Source organism: Ursus maritimus, unplaced genomic scaffold (genome assembly GCF_017311325.1).
Source record: "Ursus maritimus isolate PB19 unplaced genomic scaffold, ASM1731132v1 scaffold_6, whole genome shotgun sequence".
Taxonomy (NCBI): domain Eukaryota; kingdom Metazoa; phylum Chordata; class Mammalia; order Carnivora; family Ursidae; genus Ursus; species Ursus maritimus.
The window spans coordinates 46,328,907-46,346,359 of record NW_024426774.1 but is presented as its reverse complement, the minus strand read 5'-3'; the positions used below and the strand labels follow the sequence as shown (position 1 = coordinate 46,346,359).

At 36.0% G+C, this 17,453-nt stretch overlaps 1 protein-coding gene and 1 long non-coding RNA gene across 4 annotated transcripts in view; one reads left to right on the top strand and one right to left on the bottom strand.

The window, feature by feature from the left end:
* The first annotated feature begins 1,242 nt into the window (after positions 1–1,242).
* On the top strand, positions 1,243–13,472 carry LOC103671435. 2 transcript variants are annotated; one of them, XR_005832868.1, is made up of 4 exons: positions 1,243–4,512; positions 5,554–5,646; positions 9,153–10,245; positions 13,429–13,469. It is a non-coding gene; the product is annotated as an uncharacterized LOC103671435 (long non-coding RNA). The 2 variants fall into 2 exon arrangements; XR_570894.2 differs by lacking the exons at positions 1,243–4,512; positions 5,554–5,646 and having other exon boundaries at positions 8,988–9,316; positions 10,181–10,245; positions 13,429–13,472.
* Positions 4,567–17,453, bottom strand: part of GCFC2 (GC-rich sequence DNA-binding factor 2) — a 45,706-nt gene continuing 32,819 nt past the window's right edge. The window contains exons 13-17 of one of the 2 annotated variants that reach the window (XM_040623261.1): positions 12,757–12,833; positions 10,507–10,573; positions 8,848–8,994; positions 5,538–5,662; positions 4,567–4,781 (exon numbers count right to left, since the gene is read on the bottom strand). In XM_040623261.1, coding sequence (XP_040479195.1) covers positions 4,664–4,781; positions 5,538–5,662; positions 8,848–8,994; positions 10,507–10,573; positions 12,757–12,833 — 534 coding nt within the window. In that variant the 3' untranslated portion in view covers positions 4,567–4,663. Of the gene's footprint in view, positions 4,782–5,537; positions 5,663–8,847; positions 8,995–10,506; positions 10,574–12,756; positions 12,834–17,453 lie in introns of those variants that run through there. The other variant, XR_005832867.1, reaches the window with a different exon arrangement.

The following is a 17,453-nucleotide window of genomic DNA, read 5'->3' as shown; positions in this document are numbered from 1 at the left end:
TTGTCCGGACTGACTCCATGAGACTTTAAGAGAATATTGTCAACCTACATTAGTCTTTGATTCTCTTACAGAATCTTCCTGGGGCGTTTCTGGTTAGCACATCGCGCTGAATCCCTAACAGGAAATCCTTCAGGGCAGTGGTTCTAAGGCACTATTCTTGATGGAAATTTGTTAGGTTTAGGTTTGTTTCGGTAGAAAGGGCTTAAAAAACACTAGTCTAATGGACTATATGTTAAAAACAGGAATCTCTCTGGATATGTTTTCTTGGGTTACCATCCACTAATGACCTTTGAAAGTATCACGAAGAGCAAGTAGCGTGGTGTTCACTGGTGCTCAGCCCACTGATAACTGTCTGAGATCGTTCACTATTCCAGACACTGATCTGATTGAGATTTTAAAACATGGGTGCATCACTCTAACATTCAGTAAAATACACAGATCTTAGGTTTTCCATTCAATGAGTTACAAACTGAATACACCCATGTACCCATCATGCAAATCAAGTTTTTGAGCACATCCATCACTACCAGAAAACTCCTTGTCTATTTTCATTCCTCCATCATTTTCGTTACGTCTGTTCTTGCATTTGTTATACATTGAATCATAAGGTATGTATTCTTTCATTTAATGATGTTTTGTGATTCAGTTGTTATATGCCTTAGCTCATTTCTAATGCTGAGTAGTTTTCTATTTTATGAATACAACAGTTACCCATTCTATTTTTGGCTATTACTAAGGCTCATGTCAACACTGTTATATGTAGGTATACTCTTATGTATTTGTGAACTTATTTTTCTTTTTAAGATTTTTAGAGCAAGAGAGCACGCACGAACATGCAAGGCTGGGGGCGGGCAGAGGGAGAGGGGCACCCAGCATGGAGCCCAGTATGGGGCTCAATCTTACGACCCAGAGATCATGACCTGAGCCGAAATCATGACTGGGATGCTTAAACAACTGAGCCACCCAGGTGCCCCAACATATTTTTCCTTTCTTGCATAAGTGCTGAGGAATGGATTTGCTGAATTGGATGGTAGATGAATGTTGAACTTTACTAAGAAGCTGACGAACAGTTCTCCAGANNNGTTCCATTTTACGCTTCCAGCCGCAGCGTGGGAGTGGCTCAGTGGCTGCACATTCTTGGCACTTGTGGATGTTAGTCTTTTTCAGTTACTCTAGTGGGTGTGAACTGGTGTATCGTTGTGGTTTTAATTGGTACTTCCCAGAGGACCCAAGATGTTGCACAAATTTTGAATTTTTTTTTCCTTTCTTGGCTAGTGCTTTCTGTGTCCAACCCAAGAAATCTTTACTACTCCAAGATCAAAGCTAAATCTTTTTTTTCCTACATGCTTTTCTTCGGGGTTTTACATTTAAATCCATGATTGTGTGTGTGTGTTGCACACGTATATAGGCACATCTGAGTAGAAAATAAGGGTCAAGGCTTTCCATTTCATACAGATATTCAGTTCCACCAACAGTTATACTTTCCTTTTCCCACTGAATTAACCTGGCATCTTGATAAAAAATTACGTGGAGGTCTGTTTCGGGACTCTTGATTCTGCTATATTAATCTATTCTCATTCTAATACCAGTCTTGATTAGACTTTTTGTTTTTCTAAAGTTTATTTAGTCATCTCTACACCGGCTGTGGGGCTTGAGCTTACAGCCTGGAGATCAGGATGGTTTGCTCTTCTGACTGAGCCAGCCGGGCGCCCCCTTTATAGTAAGTGTTGACATCAGATAAGCAAGACGCAACTTGTTCAGGATTGGTTTGGCTATTTTAAGGTCTTTACACTTCTGCGTAATCTGAAAAATACTAACCAACCAGGTTTTTTTTTTTTTTTTAAAGTCTAAGGAAATCTTGCTATGGATAGCTAACTATAAAGCCATTTAGGGAGAATAGACACCTTAAACAATCATTTTCCAATTCATGAACATGCTAGGTCTCCCCTTTGTTCTACAAACATCGTCTCAGCAATGTTTTGCTCTTTAGTGCAGAGGTCTTGCATATCATTCTATAAATTTGTTCCTAGGTATTTGATATTTTTGCTGCTCCTGCAATGCTAGTTTCTAAAACTTGTTTCCAGTCAGATTACCAGCATGCCCTGGTCTTTGATTTTTCTAAGATCTTGCTAAATTCATTTTAGTTCTTGTTTTCTTTTTTTGCAGAGAGCATAAGGTTTTCTATGTAAACAGTCATATCATTTGTGAATGACTGTTACAATCTCTCGTGTATCAATCTTTATGCTTTTTCTCTTGACTGCTTGTATGGTTATGACCTATAGAACAATGTTGAACAGAAATGGTGAGAGCAGACATCCTTGGTTTGCTTAATATTTCACCCTGAAATATGATGTTAAGTGTAGATGTTCTTTTGCAGATGCTCTTTATCAGACTGAGGAATTTATACTCCCAGGGTTTGTATTGTGAGAGGATGTCGAATTTTGTCCAATTCATTTCCTATAATCATTGAGATGATAGTATTCCTTTTACTCTGTTCATAGGTGAATCATACTGATTGGACATTCTAATGTTAAACCTTGCCCTTCTAGAAGAAAACCTATTTCGTCAAGATGTATTATCATCCTTATTATACACTGCTAGTGTTTGCTAATGTTTGAAGGACTTTTATTCCTATGTTCATGAGGGATATTGGTTGTAATTGTATTTTTCAGGTTTTGTGTCACATATGGTATATTTGGTATATCTACAGAAACACTTTGTCACAGGCCTAAGAAATGCAAAAATCAATTATTTTGAGGTGTTTATTCATGGCCATTTTTGGGTTCCTAACAACCATCATGAATAAGTTTTAAGTCTTCTTTCTGATTCTATAAAAACTTCTTTATGTGAACAAAATACTAAAAAATCCAGGGAGAGAACTGAGATAGATGAATTTCTAACGCAAAATTTTGCTCTTGCTAGTTGTTCCTCCCCTTCATTCCATCCATCCCACAGTCACAGGGGAAAAAGAAAAAATCTGCATTGGGGATTAAATTAAAAGCAAGTTTCACACGTTTTTGAATATCCTCAATTAGAGTATATGATGGATAAAAATCTTGAGGTTCAAACTCCACATAAAATGTAGTCCAGTATAAACTATTGGGAGTTTAAATCAATTTGTAGTTTTGAAAGCAGTTCTAATAAATATTTTCCATTCTACAAAAAATCTCTCCCCAAATTAAAAACGTAGGCAACACATCTTTAATTAAAAATGCAGAAGCCTTAAGGAAATTTCCAAATACACATTTTATTAATAAAATTAAAAATTTCATATGCAACAAAGATCTGTCACTTATGTTAACACACACACATGTTTGTGTAAGTAAAGGTCTGAAAGGATAATATTAAAATGAAAAGAGCAGTTACCTCTGGGACAGTAATTGTGCAGGAATGCTAAATTATCTCTCAGTAATGGTTTGAATTTTCTAGAAGATCCTATTAAAAGAAAATTTAAACTGTTCCTACTAGTGAATCACAAGTCTTCACTGCAGTAGAAATAATCTGTTAAAATATACACAGCTTTAAAACTAGAGGTGATAATGGCAGAAGCCACATGTTCAAATCCTATATAATCAAATTTTTCCCGATTATCCTTGGGGCAATAATTAACAAAATACATATTCAGGGGTGCTCTTGAGTTACTTAAATAGATTTAAGAAAAGATTTCTCAATGAGCATTTACTAGTAACTTTTTCAATTTTTTTTGATTACACAAATATTTTATCAGGAAGTTATCACCTGTTCTGAGTATTTAAATACCTGTTTCCTAACAAAATAGGTACTTCCCTAACAAGTACGGCCTTAGCACACTAAAACATCATATACAAAATTAAAATAAAAATGGCAATGAGGACGTTATAACATAGAACTTTATAAAGATATTGATGTTTTGCCTGACAAATCCGTAAGATGAATGGGTTATTTTAAAAACCAAGTATTTACTCTCTAATAGCCAAAATGAATAATTAAAATGCAAATTTAGCTGTAAAAAATCTTGAGTTAAAAATAGTACCTATGGTGTGGTGGTGGGGGGGTGGGGGGAGTTCACTGGCCTGTTACACTTGTGTTGGCAAAATACGTTGGTACAGATTTTTTTTTTAAGCTTTTGTCTGTCAGAGCACGAGGAGGGGGAGTGGCCAGGAGAGGAAGAAGCAGGCTCCCAGCCAAGCAAGGAGCCAGATGCAGGACTCAGTCCCAGGACTCTGGGATCATGACCTGAGCTGAAGGCAGATGCTTAACCGACTGAGCCACCCAGGCGTCCCTGGTACAGACTTCTGAAGGTACAATTTGACAATCAGTAGTTATCAAAAGCTTTAAGGTGCCTTTACGCAGTTAACACTTAGCAAGTAATTCATTCCAATTAAGATTTCCATTTTAACTTATTTGTAAACAGATAGTTAAAATGAAGATAACAGATGTTTTTATGGTGCAGTTCAGAAGACTCACCAAAGCCCAAACAGCAAGGTTTCTCCAGTTTCTCTTCAATTGGAAAAGTGAAAAGAATCAAAGCAAGTATGTTAAACACTTAGTGCTCCCGTGTGCTTAATTTCTGCAACCACCACGTGGGAAGGGAGGGATGGAGTCCTGCTCCACCCAGCCCCCAAGCAAAGGAGGCAAGTGTGATTATATTAAAATCTCATATTAGTACTTTCCTGTAGTTTGTTCAAACTTCTCTAATTACTGATTTCAGATGGTCTAGGTGATACTCTTCTATGAAGGATTCTGCTTGATTCAAAGCTTTTATTTTCACCAGAATAGGAATTATTTCTTTGACTTCATCCCTGAAAAACAAAAAAAATGTTTGAGACCATAGTGAATCAGCAGTTGTTAAAAATTTTAAGCCAATATCTAGAACAGCATAAAATATTCAGATGTTACCTTTTCCATACAGCATTCAAATATAGGTTATTAGAGGATGTATGCTGGCAAATTTTAATGTGAATGATTGTAAAAAGCAGTTAAATCTATCATCAAAAAACTGAGTTATGGTGTGGGGCTATCAGCCTGTAAGGACTATTATGGTGGGAGCCTCTATGGGAATATTTACCCACAGAAATGCTACAAATCTGTGATTTAAAAAATTTTTAAATTTTTCGAGAAGTGGTTTACTAGAACACCACTGTACATTTAGTGGTGTTAATGAAACATCCAAAACATATTCTAGCTATTGCTGGGTAAACAGCAGGCTGCAGACCTGTACTTAACAATTGTTGAGATTTTAAAATGGCCAGGAAAATGAAAAAACACGCTTAATAAGAGGCTTTTGATTTATAGTTTCCTAAACTCTCCTGTGTGATAGTTTTCTGGAAATGCTTATTTTGGAAGAGATTTACATTTAAGAATATGAACTATTAGGCATGAGGTGTGAGTATAAAATAGTGATTCCAAAGACAGCACATAAAAATATCTACTAATTTTATAGTGGAAGTCTCCATAGACTTTTAAAAACAGCAATTTTTAGAAAGATTTGTACTTTCCCTCTGAGTGTAAAACAATCCTTGAACTATGCTTATGGAGATACAAGTATGCAAAATTACCTGAATTCACTTCCAGATAATTTATGTGCAAACTGCAACAAAAACTGGATGAAGTTTTCTAGCTGGGGAATAGATGTTCTCATGGCACAGTTTTGGAACCATTTTTCTGGTAAATATGCTGCTATCTGTTAATTAAAACACAAGGTCAAGTTTTTAATAACGATAGTTACTTAAGGCCTTTTGCTCCTTTACAGTTATGGTAGAATAAATTTTGAGAATTTTTGTCAAAGTTTATACTTCTTAAAAAATCGTATTTTAATGCCAAGAGCTTAAAATAGACTATTCTTTGAGTACTCTCAGGGGTATTTGTCATACTTTCTATACTCAGTATTACTGAGCCATTAAATCTGTACAAATGCAATTTACACTAAGCACTAGAAATGCCTAGACACAAAACACAGTCAACTTAAATATAAAATATATACATTTAGTATTTCACACTAAGAAACTGGGTGACCTAGCATATGATCTACATAAATTACAGTTAAGGAATCAAGTAGATGAATATAAGATACACAGAATAAAAAAAATTATGGTTTTGATCTTTTACTATGCTGCTTTAGATGTTCATGGCAGCATACAGAGGCTGCTGCATTCAATTTTTCTTTGGGGGGGGGAAACACCAACACCATTATGCTAAAGGTAATATGATTTTGGGGACAGTTTTGGTAAAAACAAAAAAATGAGAGAATGGGAGGAAGGAAAATCCTGATATCATACTCCTCAAAGAAATTCTTGGACAAATAGGTTATCCTACAGTTAAGATCAGTACCTCTCAAAGTACAAAGTTGGGAAAAATATACCACACATTATAAAGGATGTTAAAGTTCTGGAATGTACTCTCTTGAAAACACAGTTGAGGAAAAAGCTTCTTTAATCACCTAGCTCTTCTTTAAGGTTTAAAAACCCAGCCCTTACCGGACTGAAATTTAAAATTATTTGCACATGCTTTTCTCTTGCTTTGTATCACATATCTCAATAAAATTTTCATAGAACTACCTAGCTTTCCCATAAATGATCCCAGAATTGAAAGCCACACTGTCTTGGCATGGTTTTTTCTTTTCTAAGATTTATTTATTCATTGGGAACTTGGGTGGCTCATTTGGTTAAGCGACTGCCTTCGGCCCAGGTCATGATCCCGGAGTTCCAGGATGAAGTCCCGCATGGGGCTCCCTTCTATCAGGGAGTCTTCTTCTCCCTCTGACCCTCACCCCTTCATGTTCTCACTGTTTCTCTCAAATAAATAAAATCTTAAATTTATTCATTTGAGAGAGAGAGAGAAAGAGCACACGCATGTGTGTGAGTGGAGGGTGGGGCAGTGTAGAGGGAAAGAACCCCAAGCAGGCTCCTCGCTCAGCAGGGAGCCCAACGCGGGGCTCCATCTCAGGACCCTGAGATCATGACCTGAGCCAAACCAAGAGTAGGCCACTCAACCACCTGAGCCACCCAGGTGCTCCCTGGCATGGCTTTCCAGCCACAAGCTGTGGAGAGAATGTCCTCCTACTTTTCTACTTCTGATAGTAGACTCCTGGTCAAAGGGGACTAAACTGAACCTGAAATATAGAGGATGGGCAATGAATTCAATTTTGGGGAGATGATGTAGTTTAAAACTACATGATATAAAAACCATAGCCCAAAAAATCATGACGGGTTAGGAATTGCTATCTAATGTCTTACGTTGTTTTTAAATTTATAAACATTTTTCCATATTCTTTTATCTGATGAATAGACAATGTTTTTGGATATTTAGGTTGTTTCCAACTCTCTTATAAATGCTACAATAATATTATTTGTACTTAAACTCTGACAAAGAAACAAGCCCCAAATAGGGTCCTTTGCTCCTTACAACAGCAAACCCAAGGCTTTAACTTGCAGTTTCAACTCCTCCAAGGAATGTCACTTTTTAACAATCTCCAAGTTTCTGGAAGGGCACTATAGTGAGGTCGTCTGCATGATAAAAACCATACCATTCTCCTCTCCTCAATAAGACCTTGTGCCGGCCTGAAATAGTCCTTTTCTTTTGCTAATAGCTTTCTTGTCTCACCTTGTTTCTTATGAAAGCCTTCCTTTTTGTACAACTCCTGAGAGGATCTCTCTACTTGCTAGATGGAATGCTGCCCGATTCACAGATTCTTAATAAAGCTACTTAGATCTCAAATTTACTCACTGAATTTTCTTTTCTAACAAATCTACATGTGCATCACTGATTTTTATCTTAGGACAAATTCCTTGAAGTAAAATTGCTAAGTCAAGGGGTATGAACTTTAAAGGTTTGTAGCCATCATGCCCAAACTCTGGAGTTCTATCCCTCATTCCACCAGCAAAGACTGTTTTTCAGAACCCCGGCACCACCCATTCTAGGTGCCCCTGAAATAAGCGCTATTGTTTCCTCCTGCTCATGACAAGAATTAGGAAATAACAGCAAAAAAAAAACCCCCCCTGCAAAACAAAAAAACTGGCCAGCATAACAGGTACAATAATATCCTTACTATATTATTTTGCATTTCTGATTACTAGTACTGTTAATCTTTTCCACATGTTTAGAAATAATTTTTACATATTTTTTTGGTGAATTTCCTGTTGCATGTCTTTTGTCCAATTTTAACTGTAATATCTGAATTGTTTAAAGAGCTTTTTAGGAATGTGGATATTAATCTTTATACGGCTTATAACTTTCATTTCTCACTTTTTCAACTCCCTTTCAACTTTTCATTATAGAAAATTTCACACCAACAGAAGGAATAAGTATGGTAACCAATGAACCTATCTATCTTCTAGTTTTAACAATGACCAAATAATCTTGATATCTTTTAAATGTTTGTAAAACTTCAGTGAATGAAAACTTTCATCAAGTCGCTTTTTTTCATTATTTCTTCTCTTGCAAAGTTCAAAAGGACTCCCTTACTATAAGATACATTTTCCTCTTAATATTTGTTTCATTTTTATACTTTATATGAAATTTATACTGGTATTTAGTGGAAGTTGAGACTTTAACATTCTTTTTGTAAAGAGTTAACCAGCTGGCCCAGCACCATTTATTAAATATTTCTTTTCCCTGCTGGTGATAATTCAAACCAGTATACTAATTCTTAAATACTGAGGAGTTGGTTGCTTTTGGGTGTCTAGTCTATTAAATTGATTACCACCATTTTAATTATTCTCTTACAAAATAGACTTAAAAAAAAGTTTAAAGTAATCTATACCCAATGTCCTGACGCTGAGATCAAAAGTCACATGCTCTACCAAGACAGCCAGGGCCCCACAAAACAGACTTTAATGTAATTTTAAAAAATGATAAAATTACACTGACCTGTTTGCACTTTTTAACAACCTCTGGCCCAGGTATGGCATTAAGAAGAGCTATAATAAGGTAACGATTTAGCAGCTTCCCCAGTCCTAGTTCTTGCAAGGTGTCATCTGGGAGGAGTCCATTCCAAAGAAGAATATTGCGGAAGAGCTAAAATAAAAATCAAATGAGTACGTAGCTGTTTCTCTAAAGGAAAACTGCATAAGCCTCCAACAAACATAAAACGTTGGTCAAACTCTTTAGAAGTATCAATAGAAAATTTGTTCATTTCTGAATACCTAATTTTATTTGCTCATCTTATTTTGTAGGACTATCACCCAAAATCCATCTTTTTCAGATGGAGCCTTTTCAGATCAATAATCTTCCTCCTCAATTCACACTCCCAGAGTCTGGAACCATCCGGGTGCAAGCCCACAGGACCCAAGGATTCAGGAAGGACTGCCGTTAAAGCCAGTGCCACTGTTACTAATGTGTGAGCCTGAGAAACTGTCATTGCTCTGATATATAAGATTAAAAAATATGACATTCTAATAAAACGAATATTGGTTGCCCTTCCTTCCTCTAAATCCGTATCTTTGTGAATTTTATAGTCTTTTCCATTTTCTTTCCAGTTCTGTATTTATTACTCTAACATGCAATGCTTTTCTACACTGTGTATCACTTCCTGGAAAGTGTTTTTCCCTGACTCAACCACATAATATGGATTCACCCTATTAAAAACTAAGTCTGCCAAGGTCACCCAAGACCTAATTGTCAAATCCAGTAAACATTTTCAGTCTTTCTCCTAATTCTTTTGGGTGGCATTGTCTTCACTCTTTTTCCATGATGCCACCCTCTTGTGACCAGTCTAAGTTTCACAATAAATTCTAATGCTTCTTTGAAGACTTCACTTTCTCTGCCTGCCTCTTATGTTTCCCAAGGTTGTATTCTTAGCCTTCATCTCCTCAGAGGTGGTCATTCGTGACCATGGTTCCAAATACTGCCTACATGTGGCTGACTCCCAAATCTCCAACTCAGATCTGTCCCCTGCAATTCAGACTTTTAGATCTAGTATTTTTCCCCATAGAAATCTTCAATTCGCCATCTGAAACAGACCTTTATCATTCCTTCAAACCTGTTCTTCCTGTATCCTCTCCAATGCCCTCAAAGAATGTCACTGTAAGTTACCAAGTTGCCAAAGTCAGAAACTTGGCTAACACCCTACTCTTCATATGCAATTATAATTCAGTCATCAAGTCCTTTCAATGCTCCATCCTAAGTATCTTCTGAACCCAACTTTTTACCATTCTTCCCTATTACCACTGACTTAGCAATGACTTCATCCTTTATCTTTCAGACTAGCGCTTGGCCAACTATAGCTTGTGCGTTAAATCTAGCTTGCTGCCTGGTTTTGCAGAGCCGGTAAGCTAAGATGGTTTTTATATTTTGTAACATGTGAAAGTCAGGACACTGAAATTTCAATGTCCATAAGTAAAGTTTTACCGAAACACAACCATGCTCATTTGTTTACATATTATTTATAACTACAAAGGCAGAGAGCTGAACAGTTCTGTAGACATTCAAAGCAGAAAATATTCACTGGTCCTTTATAGAAGTTTGGTAATCTCTGCTCTACAGTATATCAGATTTAAAATAAATTTATTTTTGTAGTCTTCTGCTTACCTTTACACCTGACCAGAACTGCCTTTCTTGGAACTTTGAATGTGGTGATGTTTTGTTTTCTACAGTGCTAATTTGAAACCAAGAGAGGACAAAATGTAAACTGTTAATCTTTCAGAACCAGAGTTCAAAAAATTCATTTTTTTTTAACCGAATTAAACCATAACACATTGACAGAATGTAAATGGAGTGCTCTGATGATATCGAAGTTACATGTACACTTTGATCCAAGCACCCCATTTCTGAGAATGCCTTCTGGAGGTATGGCTGCACCTGTACTGGATGGTAGGTCTATAAAATTATTCACAGCACTGTTGGTAATGGTTTACCACTCATATGCCCACCAGTTACAGTACATTATATGAAGGCATATTATGCAGCTTAAAAAATGAGGAAACTACTCTTGTGATGACATCTCAAAGATGTACTAAGTCAAAGTACCGTACAAGATAATGGTTACAAATGTACTTCCTCTGCTATAGAACGGGGGTGGGGGAATAAGATTATGGCGTACAGAAGTATTCTAATTGCATGAGGAAATTATGGAAAGGTAAAAAAATTAACAGTGATTATTATGGCATGCAGGTACGTGTATGGAGGAGGAAGGGCAAAAACTGGATGGAGGGCAGGAGTGGGAGGGAGTAAGACCCCATTTTAAATTAAAAAATACATACTCATACCTTTGAACCATATGAATAATTTCTTATTTAAATATTATACAACAAAACTTAACAGGGCATATTTTTACATTCAGATATCGCTTCACAATTTCAATTAGCTAGAAAGCTTAGAAGTTCCTTTCTGTTCTCTTCACAAAAGCTCTTCCACCCTGTGAAGACTCACTGGATAGCTTTAGTTCATGATCCAGAACTATAAACTGATGCCTTCTTAGCAAATGTTTAAATATGCATCAAATATTACTTGCTTCATGATACTGTATATAGAACCCTGAAGATTCCACCAAAACTACCAAAACTGATAAGTGAATTCAGTAGTCACAAGATACAAAATCAATACACAGAAATCTGTTGCATTTCTATACACTAATAATGAAGTAACAAAAAGAGAAATTAAAAAAAATCCCATTTATAACTGTACTAAAAAGAAGGATAAAATATCTAGAAATAAACTTAACCAAGGAGGTGAAAGACCTACACTCTACAAACTACAAAACCTGGATGAAAAACTGAAGACGGACAACACAAAACACATGGAAAGTTAATTCCATTCTCGTGGATTAGCAGATCCAATACTGTTAAAATGTCCACACTACCCAAAGCAATCCAAAGATTTAATGCAATCCCTATCAAAATACCAACAGCATTTTTCACAGAACTAGGACAAATAATATTAAAATCTGTATGCAACAACAGAAAATTCCAAATAGTCAAACCAATCATGAGAAGCAAGAACAAGGCTGGAGGTATCACAACTCCAGATTTCAAGACATACTACAAAGCTGTAGTCAGAATAGTATGAAACTGGCACAAAAATAGACGCATCTATCAATGGAACAGAATAAAGAACCAGAAATAAACCCATACTTATTAGGTCAACTGATCCTACAATAAAAAAAGGCAAGAATATTCAAAGGGGAAAAGACAGTCTCTTCAACAAATGGTGCTGGAAAACTGGACCACTTTCTTATACCACACATAAAAATAAACTCAAAATGGATTAAAGACCTAAATGTGAGACCTGAACCCTTAAGAACCCTAGAAGAGAGCACAAGCAGTAATTTCTTTTGGCAACAGCTGTAGCAACATTTTCCATCTAGAAAAATGTCTCCTCCGGCAAGGAAAACAAAAACAAAAAACCCCCTACTTGTTTCCTAAAGTAAATCCACCACTCACAGACAGTTTCTAGCTTTCTGTGCCAGGCACTGTTCTGAGCACGCTCTTCATCTTCACGATGTCCTATGAAGTAGGCATTAATACCTCACTTCACATACAAAGACACTGATGCACACAAAGGCCCAGAGTCAGTGGTAAATCTGGGCTCCAGAATCTGGGTTTAACCACTCTGTGATGCCACCTGCCATGTTCTTAACATAAAAAAACCGATGTCCAAGTGTGCCAGGTATCCCACATGGCATACAAAACGAGAAATATTTTGTTGAAATCCCAATCTGCACCTTAACACACTGTGTGCATGTTTGAGAGAACACTTTATATAGTTTCTTCTGTGTTACCTTCTTAAATCTGTGCTGCAGGATTAGCTACTTCATGCAATCTAGAAATTAACAGCTCTTACCTCTTCGGATACAGAGGAATAAAAACATCATCTTCTATTGCTTTCTTCATTCTCACAACAATGGATTTAAGTAAATCCTATTATATAAAAATATAAAAGCATCAGTTATAGCCATATGTAGAAGTCTTTACCAAGAGAAGTAATTTTAAGAGTATAGTACAAATTTGTACACACAGAATCAGGTGTTAAAATAACTATCAATTAGGTACAAAAGAACTTTATTCACCCATGTTGGTGCATACGGCTAGCTTGTGCATTCCCACTGCTGTACAACATACTCTGTCACATGAATACTAATGATGGGACATTCACGTGGTTTCCAGTGAGGGGCTACATTACACACAGTATTGTATGTAAGTTCTTATACGTCTTCTAATATACAAAGGCGTATATTCCTGATGGATATACACACAAGAATGGAACTGCTGGAACTCAGTTTATGTCTATACATTCAACTTTGTACATAATGCCAAATTGTTTTCTGAAGCAGTGATGTCCCATTTACATTTCCACCAGCCATGTATGAGAAATCCTGCCTACCTATACCTTTACTAACATGTGGTATCCTTTTGTTTTTTAATGTTTGTAATTCGTGGGGTGTACAGTCATACTTTAGTTTTTATTTTCCTGTTGAGTAATGTGATGATGAAAATCCCCTCATATTCTTTTTAGGATTTGAGAGAGAGAGCATGCATGTGAGTGGGGGAAAGGAAGAGGGAGAGGAGCAGACTCCCCGCTGAGCATGGGGCCCAACGCAAGAGCCTGAGATCACGAGCTGAGCCAAAATCAAGAGTTGGATGCTTAACCGACTGAGCCACCCAGGGGCTCCAAGTGTTCACTCATATTCTTATTTTGCCATTTGGACATGCCATTTTGCTAAGTACCTAATTAAAAGCTGCTTGTTTATGTATTTTTTAATAAATCACATTCTCTTTCTTATTGATTTGCAGAAGCCTTTTATATATTCTAGCTATGGGTCCTTTGTTGGTTTATCAATGTCCTTTGATGCAGTAAATTCACTTTGGCACATTCATTTCATTGTGAATAAAAAATTGGGAACAATCAAAATATTTAATCACAGAGCGTTTTTAAGATATCATGTTATATCCATCCATTGCAAGAAACTACTACTTAGCTAAAGTTTGTAAAGACTGTAGTAACACACAAAATTAAATACTGAATGAGATAATGTTAAGGGAAAGAAGTAGGATATAAATGTACATGTCTATTAGGATTATAACTTTGAAGTAAACGGCTGGATAAAAATATCTTACAATGGTATCAAGTCCTAGTATGAGGATGAAAAGATAAGAGGAATTTAAATTTTTTTTCATGTATTACCAACGTTTCTCTAATATTATTCTTATTCTTAAAAGGGAATCCATATTTGAAAAATAAAAATGCCACAAAACACACTAGAGTATTTTTCAAGTCAGTGACAATGCGTGTAGCACAAATTAAGCTCTCAAAAACCCCATACTGGCCAAATTACTCACAAATGTAGAATTCAAATATATTTTTTTCACAAAAAGTATATCTAACTGAAGTCCTGTTTCTTTTTCCACTTTTTATCTAGGACATATTCCTCCAGTGGCCACATATCACTATTAAATTAATGTTAAAAACAAAAATTCAATTTTTTTTACCCCATTTCAAAAATATTTTGCATTATTTTAAAAGAATAAAGATCATTTTTCTAGGCATTATCTCCACAAAGTAGTATCTGAATTTATGCAGGTTACTGAGTTGGTGTTTGTACTAGACACGACAGTTATGTTTAATTTTTTTCCATTTAGATTACATCATTTTGAATGCTAGCCTTGACAAAATTTCCATATTGTTTAAATTTTTGTTTCTTAAAAACAGTTCTCTAAAAAAAATGCTATAAAGGACATTATTGAGTCAAATGATGGAAGTGGAATATGGATTGTAGATTAAGTATCATGAAGTTTACTGAAAATGATGTGTCCCATGGTTACGTAACAGACTATTCTTAGCAGATATGCAATTTACTCTCAAAGTGTTCAGGAGAAACAAATTGTGTATATATACAATGGGACAGCAGATAATAAAGCAAAATGGGGCAAAATATTAATGACAGGTGAATCTGGATATAAGGGCCTATGAGTATGCTATTTTTACTCAGAGTTTTCTGTAAGTTTGACATTACTTCCAAAAATTTGTTTAAAATAAGTTCATAAATTTTAAAACTCTGAGCTCATTAACTTTTTTCAAGTATTCAAATACATTATTTCATGGGGAAAAAAAAAGTTCTCCAAACAGTAAAGTTTTAACAACCACATACACACACACTCTGTATAATTCTTTAAAATAGCTTTGAAAAGACTCTTAGAAGCTTTAGCTAGTAGTTTTTACACAGCTCTCTATATCCACGGAGATAATCCTGGGTGGCTTGGGCAGATGCTGAGGCCCTCAAGGGAGAGTGAGGGCAGGTGCTCACTACAGCAAGCAGCTTTGCTTCTGTGTTTGTGGATAGGGGTGTGTAAGATTTTATGTGAAAAAAAGTTCTGTTAATAAAAGAAGTCTGAAAACTAGAAATCTAAATACCTGATAACATTTTCACACTTTCACTAACTGGTCAGCCAACTTATGCCTAAAAACATATAGTGATAGGGAATCACGATCTCCTGAGGCCGCCCATAACTTTGGGCAGCTATTAACTATTAGATTTCAGTTAACAATGAGAAACAAACTTTTTTCCTATACCTTCCACTCCTTGGTCCTAATTTACTTCTTAAGATCATACAGAACAAATCTAATCTCCCTTTCACATGACAATTCTCCAGATTCTAAGACTGATATTTCACTTTTCTACATTTTCTCTTTCCCATACCATCTTAGACACTTTCCATTTAATATAGTTACACCCAGAATTAAATGCAACATACCCAGGGAAGTCTTACTTGTGAGCAGAGCACATATAAACATTTTTACTCAAAATAGCACACACCCAGTAGAAAGAGCTCCCCTTGGTTTTTCTGTTACTCAAGTGACACTATTGACTCATATTGGATCTACTGTTGATTATATCCCTCTGGTTTACTGATGCTGCTTCAAGGCCGTTTCTTTCCTATCTTTTATTTACGCAGTTGAATGTTTGAATACAGGGGTAGGACAAAATATATTTCCTTTTATACCATATATTTTTAGAGTCAGCCCATTTTCTCAGTATTTAAAATCCTTTTGGATACTATTCTACTATCCATAAGTCTATGCAGAATTCCTAGCTTCGTGCCATTGGCAAATTTTATTAGCATGCATTTTACATCTTCATCCAGTTCAATATTGAACAGGGCAAATATTGAGAAGATATCTAATACTAAAAGACTCCCCCCAAAGGTAGCCACATCCCTCTTGGTCCAGTATTCTGTAGCTATACTCTACCAGTTTCTTGTACCTAACTGTACCACTGCTAAGCTTATCTTTCCCCCATTTAATCCACAGGAACAATCATAACATCTTTAAATACACTACCTACTCTACCCGCACAGTACCTTATTCATCAGTGAAAGTAACTGAGATAATATGGGAGCACCTGCTTCAATAAGCAATCACCTGTATTTAGGAACCTTATCAGTGACAGATTATAGTAATTGCTACTTTAAGTATTCATAATCTACCTCTGTAATAATCTATTTTAGAATCTTAACAAGAATCAAAACTATTCTCAACCAGGCATTAGCTTATAGAATCATCTGATTCTCACTTCAAAAACAAGAACTATGCTGAGTCCATTCTTCTAGAACCTTCTCCATTCTCTTCAATTTCTTACACATCACTGAAAAAAATACAGTGATCTCACTGGCAAGGCAAACTGTCTTAGTAGCCAGGAACACTAACTACGTAGTTCAGTGATTCTTACGTAGGAGTGACTGTGCCATGCCTGGGGAATATTTTATAATGTCTGGAGATATTTTTGGTTGTCAAGACTAGGGAGCACTGCTGGCATCTAGTGGTCAGAGGCCAGGGAAGCTGCTAAGCATACTACAATACGCAGGACAACTTCCCACAACAAGTAATTATCTGCTCCAAATGCCAAGACTGTTGAAGCTGAAAAATCCTGATGTAGTCCAGTCTCCTACTAATTACACAAAGGACCCGTTTTCCGCATTCACTGTGGGAGGGCTTCCAGAATAAAAATAACTGGTATAAAAACTTCACGAGTGAATCTGTAACACTTTTGAAAGATTTTAGTTATTACAAATTATGAAGTGCCCGGTCTACCACTTAGTACCCAAGTGAACTTTTACAAGGTACGTGGCCCTCTAGACCCCAGCTTCTTCATCTGTAAAATGCAATTAGTGTCAACACATTTTACAAGGTTGTGAGGATCAAATGAGTGAAAGGGTTTAATAAATAATAAAGCACTATTTATATTTCGGTTACAATTACATAGTCCCATATAGAGAGCAAATATAAGATGCCATATCTACTTCCTTGTGGCTCTTATCTACTACTCCTGGTTCTATGCTCTGTAACAACACAGATTAAACCCATTCCTTCTTCAAATATAGAATCTCTATATATATCTTCTTCTAAATTAATATCTCTAATTTCTGCAATGATTTTCAGGTTATATGTCTTTATTCTGTTGGAAGGAGGTGAAGAATGCCCTCCTTCCCATCATAGTTGCTATATGTTCAAATCCATTACTTTCCATTAGGTTCCAGCTCAAA